We start from the raw sequence: 15,353 nt of genomic DNA on the forward strand, positions 1-15,353 counted from the left end.
TGACACACACTGATACTGACACACACTGATACTGATACTGACACACACTGATACTGACACACACTGATACTGACACTGACACACACTGATACTGACACACACTGATACTGATACTGACACACACTGATACTGACACTGACACACACTGACACTGACACTGACACACACTGATATTGACACTGACACTGACACTGACACTGACACTGACACTGACACACACTGATACTGACACACACTGATACTGACACACACTGATACTGACACACACTGATATTGACACTGACACACACTGACACACACTGATACTGACACTGACACTGACACACACTGATACTGACACACACTGACACTGACACACACTGATACTTATACTGACACACACTGATACTGACATTGACACACACTGATACTGACATTTACACTGACACACAATGATACTGACACACACTGATACTGACACTGACACACACTGATACTGACACTGACACACACTGATACTGACACTGACACTGACACACAATGATACTGACACACACTGATACTGACACACACTGATACTGACACTGACACACACTGATACTGACACTGACACACACTGATAGTGACACTGACACACACTCACACTGACACACAATGATACTGACACACACTGACACTGACACACACTGACACTGACACAGACTGATACTGACACACACTGACACTGACACACATTGACACACACTGGTACTGACACTAACACTGACACTAGTAACAAACAATAACAGCACTACAGACACAGCCTGACACAAAGGAGCTTGGAGCTCTCTCTCTCTCCCCCCTCTCTCTCTCTCTCTCTCTCTCTCTCTCTCTCTCTCTCTCTGTTTGCCATTTACAACCAGAACCTTATTTCCCTCCCTCCCCTCCCTCTCCCCCAGGTGTCTCTGTGTCACCAGCTGTATGGGGACATCCAGAGGATGATGAAGGCGAGAGAGGAGGGAAGTGTTTGGGGGCGTGTGCACGACCTTCCAAGCCCTGGCCGGGCAGGTGAGTCAAGGTCAAATGTCACAAACCAGCATTCCCTCTGAGCTATAGTTGATTAATATATTGCATTACATTGTATTGTTACTGGGTTTATACACATTTGGTTGCTAAGGGACTTGACATTTAAATCTGGGTTACTTACACCAGTATTATAATAGCTATTACCAGTAATATAACTGAAAAAGATCAATTATCAATGTTGAAGGAATTTTTCAAGCATAACTCCACATCCTTTAGGCAAATATTCTGTGATCAGAAGGACTGGAGTAGAAGAGGGAGCGGAGGAGGAGGAAGAAGTCACTTGGCTCTGTCATAACCTCACATGGTCTCTCCTATCATTGCTATGCAGACGACACACAATTAATCTTCTCCTTTCCCCCTTCTGATAACCAGGTGGCGAATCGCATCTCTGCATGTCTGGCAGACATATCAGTGTGGATGACGGATCACCACCTCAAGCTGAACCTCGGCAAGACGGAGCTGCTCTTCCTCCCGGGGAAGGACTGCCCGTTCCATGATCTCGCCATCACGGTTGACAACTCCATTGTGTCCTCCTCCCAGAGCGCTAAGAACCTTGGCGTGATCCTGGACAACACCCTGTCGTTCTCAACCAACATCAAGGCGGTGACCCGTTCCTGTAGGTTCATGCTCTACAACATTCGCAGAGTACGACCCTGCCTCACACAGGAAGCGGCGCAGGTCCTAATCCAGGCACTTGTCATCTCCCGTCTGGATTACTGCAACTCGCTGTTGGCTGGGCTCCCTGCCTGTGCCATTAAACCCCTACAACTCATCCAGAACGCCGCAGCCCGTCTGGTGTTCAACCTTCCCAAGTTCTCTCACGTCACCCCGCTCCTCCGCTCTCTCCACTGGCTTCCAGTTGAAGCTCGCATCCGCTACAAGACCATGGTGCTTGCTTACGGAGCTGTGAGGGGAACGGCACCTCCGTACCTTCAGGCTCTGATCAGGCCCTACACCCAAACAAGGGCACTGCGTTCATCCACCTCTGGCCTGCTCGCCTCCCTACCTCTGAGGAAGTACAGTTCCCGCTCAGCCCAGTCAAAACTGTTCGCTGCTCTGGCACCCCAATGGTGGAACAAACTCCCTCACGACGCCAGGACAGCGGAGTCAATCACCACCTTCCGGAGACACCTGAAACCCCACCTCTTTAAGGAATACCTAGGATAGGATAAAGTAATCCTTCTAACCCCCCCCCCCCCCCCCCCCCCTTAAAAGATTTAGATGCACTATTGTAAAGTGGCTGTTCCACTGGATATCATAAGGTGAATGCACCAATTTGTAAGTCGCTCTGGATAAGAGCGTCTGCTAAATGACTTAAATGTAAATGTAAATGTAAGAACATTGCTGTTCTATTTCGGAGAGGTTTTTGGGGAGAAAAGGTATTTTTCTGCACTGTTACATAGCGACGGAGTTTGGATGCAGTTTCTTCTCTCTCACCATCTTTCTTTATTTCCCCTTCTCTCTCTCTTCCTCTATTTGTCTCTCCCTCTATTTCCCTCTCTCTGTCTCCCTGTGTTTGTTGTGTGTCTGTTGCCATGCTCTGCCTGAAGTGAGGGATTTTGACCTGCTGACTCAGTGATGGTCAGTGAGGGAGGAATGGAAAGAGCAAGATAAAGAGAGGTTTGAAAAGATTCTCAGGCTTAGAGGGAATTATTCCAACAAAGAATGGCAGAATTGTTTTGTTCTTCGAACGTCAGTTCTAAGCCTGCACGACAAATGTATTCTCAACCTGAACTTTGAACCTCACACTCTTCCTTTAACCTCCTCCCATTCCCTCTCATCCCCATATCACTCTTCACCTCCTTTACCCTCCTCCCCTCTTTTTCTCCCTCTTCTCCTCTTCCCTCTCATCCTTCTCTCCCAGGACTGTCAGGAGGTGTTGTTAGCGGAGGATTTACCTATGAGCCTGTGGATGCAGCGTCAGGCTCTGAGGTGTATGAGTGAAGTGGGGCTTAGCTCCCTACCGCTGTCAATCAACAGATCAGAGCAAGAACAGGAAGCCACCTGACCAGCCTCCTCTTCCTCTTCTATCAGATCAGACATTGGGATGTAGAGTATTAACTGATAATGACTTTTCAGACAAGTGGACAGTCTAGTACTCATTTCTTTAATGCAGTTTAAGGACATTTAAAAAAAAAAAAAATCATAAAAACGACCAGAATCATTAGGAAAAACCATGAAATAAACCATAAAGAATTAAAATGTGTTATATAATGTAAAAAATGATTTGGCTTTTCATAACAGCTTTTTTTATTAGATTATCACAAGGTAAGCACGGTCTACCCTCACTGCACGTCACGGGGTACTATGCTATGGCAGGGCTGGCGTCCTTACAGGGTAATGCGATACCACTTTGACTAAACTACTGCAAGGAACTCTAGAGCATCGAAGGTCAGTCGCTGTGTAATTTCTTTCTCCTCTCTTGTCCTTTCTCTACTTCTTCATTGGTTTTATCTGTCCCATTTCTTTCTCTTTCTTCCCCCACTCTCTATCTCTTTCTCTCTCTCTCCCTCTATCCCTCTCTCGCTCTCTCCCTCCCTCTCTCTTTCTCTCTCTTCCTCCCCTTCTTTCTCCCCCCTCCCATATTTTTCCCATCTCTCTGTCTGACCTGTTTGGCACTATCATCTCCCACAACATGTTCTGGTTCTCATGACATCATCGCAACGACCAAATAACAGGAATCAGGGTGAGTTGTGATGACAGGTGTACATAAAATACAGCACCCACTGGGCACAGACGTCAATTCAATGTCTATTCCACGTTGGTTTAACGTCATTTCATTGAAAGGGACGCGGTAACAACGTTGATTCAACTAGTGTGTGCCCAGTGGGCAGGCTTCACTGTGTAAGAAGAAAAGGGTAGAGACTAAACCTTTATCAGCACAATTACATTTTTTACAATATTATCCATCCCATCCTCATCACTGCACATTTTAATTATAGAAGTAAAAACAATGACGTACAACCTGGGATAGTTTTGTTGTGTTGTTTTCTTATTCTATTTCCCCTATTTATTGCCTGCGTGTGCCCTCCTTGTGTATTTCCCCAAAGCCAGTTATGCTATTTTACACTTGGTTTTCTGGAGAGAGAGGGAAACAACGTTTCTAGAAGGAGCAGAGCAGTGTTTGTGTCGGGGATAAAACAGAAACAGACAGGGTTAGCTCAAAGCAAGTAAACAACTCCCGGTTCATACTAACACAGACATTATATGTTGATTTCGGGAATTATCAGATGATAATCTAGAGGTATTATGAATTGAACCCATATTATAATTTAAAAAATGATTTCTCTCTATCAGTGTCAGGCTACCAAGGTTTATTTTAGGGGGACTGTGACAATAGCCTTTTAAGGAGTCACATGCAAACAACAGTTTAATTAAATGGAAAGCTCAGTCTGTTGTGAAAAATAGTGGTCGTCGCCTGTCTAAATAAAATGCTTATTTTTACATCAAACTTTTAGGTTTGTTAGAACAACAATAGCTGCTCATATTTTCATAGTTGTGGTATTCCTAGCACTTCTAGGGAGTGTTCACTTCACTCATTTTAGTGTCTTCACACAGAAGCACTTTAACAGCTAAAAGGTCAGGTTACGGACGCCTTTCGCTAATTTCCAACATCAATCAAGGAGAGTCTGGGTCCATTTTCTCCTTCTCAGAGAGAGAGTGAAAACCCCCAGAGAACAAGTTCCACACACACACACCCAAACACACGACAGATGTTTCTAAAATACCACAGTAACAACAACACACAGATGGAGTCTGGGAAATACCCTCTGAGTTTCTTGTTGCTCAGGGAATTAGAATAACAAATGTAGTCTACTGTGACTTTTAGTAGTGCCATTGAAGAACCTTTTCACCCACTGAAACAACAGAAGCATAAAAAAGAGTGTATGAGTGTGTGTCAACGCTGTTTTACTCTGTGTGGGTAGACGTATTCTAGCTCTCTTCACCATGCTCTCGCTCTCTCTCTGTCTCCCTCTCTCCCTCTTGCAAGTATGACAGATTAAGGGAGGAGTGTGTCCATGTGTGTGTATGTTCATGGGAAGTGGGACGGGGAGGAAAGTGCTGTTGGAACAGTGCCTAGGAGCTGAACATAGTGAAGCAGAGACGAAAGGAGGGAGGTGTGTAGAGGAGAGGAAGAGTGCGGCAGCAGTGTAGAGGAGAGGAAGAGGGCGGTAGCAGTGTAGAGGAAACGAAGAGGGCGGGAGTAATGGAGAGGAGAGGAAGAGGGCGGGAGGGAGCAGTCTAGAACAGAGGAGTAAAGGAGAGGAAGACCGAGAGGAGCAGAGGGGAGAGGAAGAGGGGGAGTGGATCTGACTGAGGAACAGGTGAGAGGAGTTGAGATTACAGGAGATGGGTGGAGAATAATAGAATAAAAGGGGGAGGAGTGGGGTGGAAAGGGGGAGGAGTGGAGAGAGAATGGAGGAGAAAAGAGGAGAGAGGGTGTTGAGAGTGTTGTGTTCACACCCGACTCACCCAACGGAAGAGAGGAGAGCAGGAGACAGATGACCAGAGACAAGCCAATCACACTGAGACGGTTGACTTACCACACCCACCAACGCACACACAAGCCACACACACATACCACATGTACACCACACACACACACACACACACACACCACACATACACCTAAAGAGAGCAACTCAGACACATACACAAAGACTTGTAAATCTGTTCAGACACATGTACAAGCAAACATACAGACAAACACACACAGACTTTCACTTTTCTCAGAGAACACTGTTCGCCAGGTCCAGATGAAGAGGAATGCGTTCAGGAGGACAAGAGGTGACCAGGAAACACACACTGGACTTGGACCTCCAATCTCCCACCAACAGGCGTGTAACAAACACACACACACACTGTCAGAGCAAGACCAGGAGGACAGAAGCTGGACTGTACTCTACATTCTGCTGTGACAAGAGATGGACACACGCTCTCTTCACACAGCCAAGGACCTCTGCTTGGAGCCACAAAACAACCTGTCACTTGGAGTAACACACTGTCTCTCATCTGATCTGAGCCAGAACGGAACCAAGCACCTGGAACCTGGAACATTGACTGTGTCCAGCACATGCTTTGGGCTTTGACCACCTTCATCCAGGAAGATTGCACACAGACAGAGACCCGGATCTAGCCTCTGACCTCTCACCTGCAACCTGTGGCTGGCGGTGTGACGGCTTGTCTACTGTGGAGCAGCACCTACTCTCTTTCTCTGTTCTCTCTGGTCTCGCTCCTTACATGGTCTCGTTCTTTAGTCTCACTGTCTAGTTAATTATCTTGGTCTCTCTCTTCTGTCTTTTAAGACTTCTTTGGTTACTCTCTCCATCTTCTTGTTCTCTCCCGTGTCTCTCCCTAGCCACTATCTCTCTCCTCCAGTCTTTCTCTCTAGTCTCGCTTCTGTCTCTCCCCTCCATCTCCCTCTCTGTCTCCTCACATCCTCCCGCTATGATGCTGAGGAGAGACCGTCTGCTCCTGTCTGTGACCCTCACAGCCATCTTCACTGCTGACCTCTACTTCGTCCTGCTCCCCAAGCTCCGCCACAGACAACCAGGACCAGATGATGGAGGCTGCATTTGTCCCTCCTCCAGGGGGACTAACTTCACCCTTGCCGGGTACAGCGGCCTCACCGCCCCCTGGCCCTCCAACACCACCTCCATGGACCTCCAGGGGATGGGGGTCAGAGCTACGGACAACCTTACAGATTGGGGCTCGAAGCTGGAGAGGCTGTTTGCTCAACCCCTGTATAACATCCAGACACCGGAGCTGGTGCTAGAAGAGAGGCTGTTACAGTCTGAAGAGGTAATGGGGTATTACAGGAGGAAGGTCTCGCGCTGGGAGAGGTGAGTACACTACACACAGCCCTGAGTTTAGACATTTCTCAATGTTTTGTTATGGTTGTGATTTAGTTTTGGTGGGACTAGAGATGTTAGGAGACATGTGTGTTTCCCCACTGTGGCTTCGATGTGGTGGAGGGGTAGGGTCCCTGACATTACGGCTGTGGATCCCTGGCACATGCATAAACACACCGTTCTCTTTCTCCCTCTTTCTCTTATTCTCTCTCACACACACGCACAGACACTCAAGCATAAGCACGTCGACTCAAAACGTTTTCTCTTAGGCAAGCAATTTTTCCATAAAGACTAACCCCATAAAATATCTTTAAAGTCGATGTTGTAAACAGCATTTAATGGTGGTCTGGAACCAGTACTCAAACATAATTTGAGAGCCTATGTCTGAATCTCCCTGTGCTAGGTAAACAAGACCCTTAAACCTGATGAAATCCTTTAAACCTGTGAGAGCTGAACAGACTGTAGCTGTCTTGGCTCCTGTCTAACACTGTCCATCACAGCTCAGTGCATTCCCCTCAGAGAGATCCTGTTTGGGCTTCATTGGTGGAAAAACAGAAGAAATATGAAGAGAGGAGATTTCTACCCCCTTGGCTTACTTCTAAATGGCACATAACAATAGATACCCCAGGGCTTAGAGTCTTGCAAAAATCTTGCAGCAGCCTGTCAACAGAAGAGAAATGGACTTAACAAGAGGATGGATGGTTTTCGTAGGGACTTCTGAGGAAAGTTTTGACTGTTTTATTTGGAGGCTGAAATAGAGCAGTTATAGTTTACTGGCTTACAAGTCAACCACTACGATTGATGGTGTGTGTGTGTGTGTGTGTGTGTGGCATACAACAATAGTTTGAATCAAGACCACTGAAAGAGGAAGGTGATGTGTTGTTGCAGCCAGCTGCTTGGTTCCTAGTTTCTAGTTCCTGGGTTTGTGGTCTCTGGTAGTGGTCTGTGGTCAGCCTTCCTGTGACGACCCCTCCTGTCATCTGACCACAGCAACTGATGATGTTTGAACGCAGAGAAGCAACCAACCCTCCCACCCACCGCGGTCAGAACTGGCACAACGGTGCACCAATGCCACATGCTTCCCAAACCTCCTTAATGGTTTGAATGTTTGCTTTGGATCCGGGGTGATTCCTGCCCTTACTTTAAGTGTATGTTTCTGTGGGGATACATACAGAAGTGTCAGGAGAGGAAGGAAGGGGGATTTCTAAGTGAGGGCGAACAGCTCGGAAGCTTCGAGAGGGAGTCAGAGAGTCCAAGAGAGAGGTGGCGACTGTTTTTTTTTTTTTTTTTTTTTTTTTAGGGGTGGATCAGCTTAATATTGCGGAAAGAATGTTGCTTCCAATGTAATTGTCTGCATCATTTCCAATCCCCCATATTTTTTTGGGTAAATATACATATCCATACACGTATGCATACATATACACATATATACATACACATACCTATATAGACATACATACTTTTTTAAAGAGTATACCTTTATTATTATTCCCCGCAAACCCTACCACCGATCCCCCAATTGGAGTAAACTGATAAACATTTCTGTTTTTACCTTCAATTTATTGGCGACTGTTTACTAGGCTTTAGTTTGTCTGGAATGCTGCCACTACAAATGTTTTCCTCCGAGAATAATCTGCATTTGTCTTTGACTGATTACCGCTGACTCTATTCTCCTCTGTGGAAATACCCTAAAGGTTTGGATGATTGTTGGTCCGGTGAAGGAACTGTTGTCCTCACCATGGATGTTGCAAGTGTATTTTTGAAGGCGCTTTCAATAAAGTTTGATTTGATATGATACTGTATGAGTTTCACAGTGGGTATCACAGGCTTTCAAGGATAACTCCACTGTTTTGCATACCCTAACTCTGACCTCATTTTGACCGCTTCTCTCACCCCCTCAGGCATACATTATGACGTTGTACAGCAAGGGCAAGGCTATGCATAACCTTAACACCACTGTAACACCTCTCTCTCTCCCCCCCAGGCATATGAAGCTGTACAGCGAGGCAGCAACGTTGCTGGAACACCAAGCGACCTTTGACCCTGAGGCCAGCTGGCTGAAGTTCCACCTGGGCATTAATCGCTACGCTCTGTATGCCCGCGAGGACCCCACAATCCCCCGCCTGCTGAAGGACATGCAGTCCACCGCCGTCATCAGCGCAGGTTGGACCTGTTGTATGAGCGTTATAACCATTCATATAAGCGGTATTCATATGCGTGTTGCATTATAGTCACTGTCAACAGTGCATGCAGGTGCTATAGGACCCGAAGCTTTAACCATTTATATGATTGTTATAGGTATTCATTGCAGAAATGTCTTTATGCAGATTACACTCAAGACGAAAAGGCCCTCAAAGGAGCGTGTGACTGTACCCGGGGTAAGGTCCAGTGCTGTCTTGTCTACGTATCTGCTCTGTTTTGTTCCTCTATGATTTATGTGTTTTGTGTTCTGTGGTGGAATATTCTATTCAAGTGATAGAGACTTGGTAATTTCTTCAAACATTCATCTTTATTCAATACCGATTAATTATTGACATAATGAAACCGTCGACTCAACACTCTTGACTGTTGGGTTGAGAGCCTACCCTTTACAGACCATGCTGTTCCTTATATACCAGATACCAAGATTGCTTAGTCATAGCTGGTTCAACTCCCCCCATATAGATTGGGGGCACCATAAGCCACTTTGGGTTCATCCTGTGGTCATCTGCTTCTGGTATTGTCTCCCAGATGCCAGGATAATTAGGGCTACTGAGGTCTTTGTTCTGTTCCTCCAGGCTCTCTCTATCTCAGTGACACCCACCACATCTGATCTATGGAACGCCAGCTGTAGGTTTTTATCACCCAGCCATCACTTAATCAGTTGCCAGCCCAAGCTCCATAAAGACTCCTCTCAGTTAACTCAGAAAAGAGAGAGAGTCCTAAGAACCTTACTCTATTAAATAAAACAACCATTTGGTGCATAAATATAACATCATCTTGCAATCCTGCTACCACAGTTCTAAGATGCATTCCATTTGCTTAAAAAGTTTCCCATGAGGACAGGGAGAGAAAAGAGAGAATCAGTTGACACAGTCATCTTCTTGACTGGTTCTTTTGTAGTTTTGCTCCCTCTGTTATTTCCTTTGGTGCTCAGCCGTGCTATCAGAGCCGAACACCCAGTCGCACCACTGACAAGACTTTTGTTTTCATCTGGTTCCAAGCCCCATAAATTAGCATCATTTTAATTTCTCACACTCTCCAGATCTTCATAAGTCACATCCCTGGAGACAGAGAGCAGAGACAGACTCATTTAGTTCAAAGGAAGAGTGTTCTTTAAAAAGCTTTATCTCATGAAGCAGGAGAGTGGGGAGATGCTACAACAGCCCACACACCGGCAGTCTCCACAGCTTTGCTATACCTTCAAGCAACAAACAACTCAGACCATGGATACACACTCACACGCTCACAGAGAGACAGACAGACACACACACACAGCAATCTCATCTAACAGGGACCTGCAGCCGGCTGCATTCCAAGATTTGTAGAGCTTCCAACCACACTCCCTAAAAACACACAGGTGGCTCCAACCTCAGCAACAACACAAACACAAACACACTTCCAAGAACCCAAAATCCTTCTATTGCTCTGTCCCACTTTTTACATTTTTTAATTTATGTATTTTTCAACCACTTCTTTTTGAACAGTTGAAATAGCAACAATGTTCCCTTTGCACTTCAAAGCTTGTTTGTGTCTGTTTGATTTCCCTCCAGTTAAACACAGCGGAGAGAGATTGTAAACTATTAATAAGCCAGAACTTCAGAAGACTGAGCTGAATCAGCTGGAATCAGGAGAAGTGTGTATCTTTATGGTTACTGGTTAGCCTTGCTTTCTGCCACGGTATGCTAAATACCCTGACATACTAGAGAAACCCTACTGAGTGTAGTTCTCCATCTGTGGAACCATTACAGCCTCTGTCATGGTCTTATCATTGGGAACAGGTCCAGGCTGAAACAGATCTAGAGCAGAGAAAAGAATATCTAACAGAATCAAATAGAAACCCCAAGGATTCGAGCTGCAAAATAAACTTGGGTCAGATTTCCGGCCAACTATGTGTTTTTTGGATAGGATTTTTAGCGAGCTTAGCTTTGCCAAGCTTTCTCTCTGTACGAGACAAAGAGCTGCCGAGAGAGACACAGAAGCTGAGGGCAGGTGGTTGGCTGAGTGGTTGGTTAGAGAAAAGGCCTCATTTAGTTAATTTTATTTCTGATCCGTCACTGTCTCTCTCTCTCGTTATCTTTCATGGTCTCTCTCGATCTCTTTCTCTCTCTTTCCCGGTATCAGTGGTAAAGCCCAGTGGATACCACCTCAAGCTGGCCCTGAAGATGCAGAACTTTGGCAAGGCCATGTTCAAACCCATGAGGTGATTGTTTTTTGGGGAAATCAATCAGGGGGAGTGCTCTGGTTTGTAGTGATATTTTTAACAGTACTGTAGTTATATGAACCACTCGTTAGCAACTCTTTCCTCTCATCTCCTTCTCTCAGACAGCAGAGAGACCAGGAGACTCCTGATGATTTGTTCTACTTCGTCGACTTCCAGAGACACAATGCTGAGATTGCTGCCTTTCATCTGGACAGGTAACCTTGGCAACCTGTACTCTCCTCATATTTATTTAGTTTTGTTTTATTCAACCTTATCTTACCTGGAACTCTCTCGCCGATTCAATCTATTTTCTGAGAAAGCATATAAGAACCCTTCAAATTGAATGATTTTCAAGCATACTGTATTTCTCAAGTTGCCTCCCAACAAACAGATCCTAAAATGTGTACCTCTGTATACCTTTGACTGTGAAAGAGTGTCCTTGGGGAGATTAAGGCCTCTCCACTATTTCAACATGTCTCCTTCCCAAGCCAAGCATTTTTCCCCCACAGACTTAGGTGTAATTACTGCTGTCTACTGTAAAGTCTCTCTAACCTCCATGCCTCCAGGTTACTGCACATTAACTGAAGTGAGTCATCAGTCACATACAGTCATTTGAGTCACAGCTTATCAACCCAAAACCACACAAGACACCAAGTCAACGTGATTGATATACCTTGACGCACAACAACATTATGGATGGGTGTACATGGATGTAGGCTAATAAAGCTCAAAGAAGTTATCAAGTTATTACGTTCCATACATTTTTACCTCACAATATACCATTTAGTCAATTTCGAATTTCACGAAGTGGAAAAGAAGAGAAGAAGAACAAAGAGTAAATGCTCGGTTATCATTCATGAATTGAACACTGTGACTCTACACTACAGCACTGTCTAAGACTAGATACTGTATGTCTAGTATGTCTGTGTGTTCCCACCAATGTCTCTGTGTTGTGTCTCTGTCTCTGTGTTGTACCAGAGGCTTTATCATTATAAGGCCCAATCAGCAGGTGAGATATGCAGCACCTCAATAACATCTCCAGTATTTAGTCTCCGATACACACACTGATGACTGTTATTGAGACACACAATTCTGTCAGACTGTAAATATGGCCCTGGGGGCTGTAGCCACACATCAACAACTGCTAGACTACACAGCGGGGAACAGAGGCAATTACATAGGCGTTATTATGGATAAAAATCTGTAAAGTTGAATTAAATTCCTGTGACTTTGTGTATGTCAGCTGAGGTGAGAGATTGCAGGAGCTATGAGTTCATCTGACTTTCTATTGTTTGTTCTGTTCAGAATGGAACTCTTTCTTCTAGAACTCTGAGTAGTAGAAGATGTATGAGTTTGCGTTCATCAGAATGGAACTCTTATCTTTCTCTCTTCTAGAATCCTGGACTTCCGGAGGGTACCGCCGGTGGTGGGCAGGCTGGTGAATTTGACGGGGGAGATTCTCCTGACCACTCACAATGAGGACCTAAGGAGTGTGTTCTTTACCTCTCCAGGTAGGCATTACCCTACTAGAGGAATATAGTTCCATAATAAGACACATTGGCTTGAGAGTCTACACACCTGCTACCTAGATCTTAATGAATCAGTCTATGATTAAAAGGTGAGGATGAATACTGATGGTTTAAACTAATCTACAGTATATCTATGTATATTCTCTCTCAAACAGCGAACAACACGTGTTTCTTTGCTAAGTGTCTGTACGTGTGTAAGACGGAGTATGCAGTGTGTGGGAGCCCTGACTTGCTGGAGGGCTCCATGTCAGCCTACCTCCCCGGTCTCAGCATCGCCCCTCGTATCTCCATCCCCAACCCGTGGATACGATCATACACCTTCACTGGCAGGGAGGAGTATGCGTACAACCCTTACTTAACCCTGAGACCTACTGTCATCTCTTCCCATATACCATTTTGGAGCCTCTCATTTCCATTTTGAAAGTTATCCATTTTACTGTTTTTTGGTAAGGTAATATGGCAGACTGAACATCTTGGTAACATTAATATCCTGTCTCTACCAGGTGGGAGGTGAACCCCTTGTACTGTGACAACATAAAGCAGCTGTATCCCTACAACTCAGGGAACCGACTGCTCAACATCATAGACATGGCCATCTTTGACTTCCTTATTGGTATGTACGACCACCCATCACCCCTGATGGATCCCTGCCCTTGTTCCATATGACACCCTATTCCCTTTGTAGTGCACTACCTTTGTCTATACATTGAATAAACACGTTGTGTCACAAATGACTCCCTATTCCCAATTACAGTGCACTACTTTTGTCTGTAGCCCTGTGTGAGTGAATATTTGTTCTTGGCACTCTCCCTCAGGTAACATGGACAGGCACCATTATGAGATCTTCACCAAGTTTGGCGATGAAGGTTTTCTTCTTCACTTTGACAACGCCAGAGGGTGGGTACAAGAGTTGCTTTATAACTTCAGTCATTGCACAATGGAATATTTCTAGTTCCCTTATGATGACATCACTTCCTGTGTTTCAGGTTTGGGAAGCATTCTCAAGATGAGATGTCCATACTGGCTCCACTGTCACAGTGCTGCATGTAAATATGGAGAGCATACACTATAGTCACTAACACAGATGAACTGACACCAACATTGAGCCTATATTCATATTTAACTTGGCATGGCAACTCTCGAGTCAAGTCTCACTCTCTGCCTATCTCTCCCTCATTCTCTCTCCCCCTCTTCACCTCCATCCCTCCCCTCCCTCTACCCCCTCTCCCACCCCTCCTCACCTCTCAGTATAAAGCGTTCCACGTTACTGCGGCTGCAGCTCCTCTCCCAGGACCGCTACAGGCTCAGTGACGTGATGAGGGAGTCCCTGGGAGGAGACGCACTGCAGCCGGTCCTTACTGAGCCCCACCTGCAGGCCCTGGACCGCCGGCTGCAGCGTGTTCTGAAGACAGTCCACAGGTGTGTCCGCAGGCTGGGAGAGGCTCAGGTGATCACCACAGACTTTGTTGATACCTCCGCCATGCCTGAGTCTGTCAAACCAGTATCTGCGCCCAACAAGGAGAGGTAACTAAGGTTAACAAGGAATTCAAAAGAAGTGCACTATAATAGGGGAATAGGGTGGCATTTTGGACGTATCCCCAAGTCCTACAAGGGGAGGTAACTTAAGACCAAGGACAGCCTGAGGACCATGATGGCAGGTGACCTCGTCCTGTAAAAGCAGGAACCACAGGGTCTGGTCCCTCTCACAGAGTAATGCATTTCGAACTAGTCTTTGAAGTCAAACCTTTGGAATGATACGGTCTGCTTTAACAATAGACAACAGCACTGCTTTCCTGCACTGTCAAAATGTCACACATGGCCTTGGGCTATGAGGTCACCTGAGGTCACCTTCCATGCATTGCACCCTCTCTGGAGATCCCCTCTGCCTTGCAGTGCATTGAAATGGACCTACAGTATCAGTGCATCAAAGGAGCCAAATTACTGTGGAAGATGCACTGGATAATTTAAGATGATTTCTGCCTTTTCACAATTTCACACCCTTCTTCAGTACTCAACAGTCATGTGACTGTCATTTGAATTCTATGTAAGGATGATTGCACATCGGTTCTGTGAAGTAACCTTGTACCAACAGATATTTAATCAAATATAAATTTGGAAATAAAGGTTATGATTTGGAGTGATTCATTGAACAAAATTCTAATACGAAGAAATGATGACACATTTCTACTGCTTTCTGTTGTGTAACTGTTTTGATTGATCTGGATTCACATTAGACATACATAGTGAAAGTTAAAAGGAAAGAGAAACCGAGAGAAAGTGCATGGATGAAAAAGTGTGTGTATGAGGTGTTTCTTCCTACAGGAAAGTGTTACCTATTAAACCTTAATTTAAACAGCCCGTGGTTTTTCCAGATAGCACGTAGATGTCTAATGCCCGTCTGTCTGTCTGTCTCATCAGGAGGTGTCTGTCTGTCTGTCTTTCTGACTGTCACATCAGGAGGTGTCTTTCTGACTGTCTCATCAGGTGTCTTTCTGTCTCATCAGGAGGTAGCTGTCTGTTTAATCA

The 15,353-nt window shown here is 45.3% G+C and overlaps 1 protein-coding gene across 1 annotated transcript; it reads left to right on the plus strand.

The window, feature by feature from the left end:
- Nucleotides 1-5,471: 5,471 nt before the first annotated feature.
- On the plus strand, nt 5,472-14,964 carry fam20a (FAM20A golgi associated secretory pathway pseudokinase). The gene is made up of 11 exons (XM_038975424.1): nt 5,472-6,887; nt 8,881-9,059; nt 9,224-9,274; nt 11,220-11,298; nt 11,421-11,513; nt 12,694-12,809; nt 12,983-13,163; nt 13,331-13,440; nt 13,643-13,724; nt 13,814-13,873; nt 14,076-14,964. The coding sequence occupies exons 1-11, from the start codon at nt 6,493-6,495 to the stop codon at nt 14,353-14,355; spliced, it is 1,626 nt and encodes a 541-aa protein (XP_038831352.1). The 5' UTR covers nt 5,472-6,492; the 3' UTR covers nt 14,356-14,964.
- The last annotated feature ends 389 nt before the right edge of the window (nt 14,965-15,353 follow it).

The sequence above is a fragment of the Salvelinus namaycush genome, chromosome 35 (assembly GCF_016432855.1).
Source record: "Salvelinus namaycush isolate Seneca chromosome 35, SaNama_1.0, whole genome shotgun sequence".
NCBI lineage: Eukaryota > Metazoa > Chordata > Actinopteri > Salmoniformes > Salmonidae > Salvelinus > Salvelinus namaycush.

Coding starts and splice junctions, on each gene's coding strand:
- fam20a (XM_038975424.1), top strand. CDS start 6,493: ATGATGCTGAGGAGAGACCGTCTGCTCCTGTCTGTGACCCTCACAGCC. Junction 9,060..9,223: donor CACCGCCGTCATCAGCGCAG/GTTGGACCTGTT, acceptor GTCTTTATGCAG/ATTACACTCAAGACGAAAAG. Junction 13,874..14,075: donor CCACTGTCACAGTGCTGCAT/GTAAATATGGAG, acceptor CTCACCTCTCAG/TATAAAGCGTTCCACGTTAC.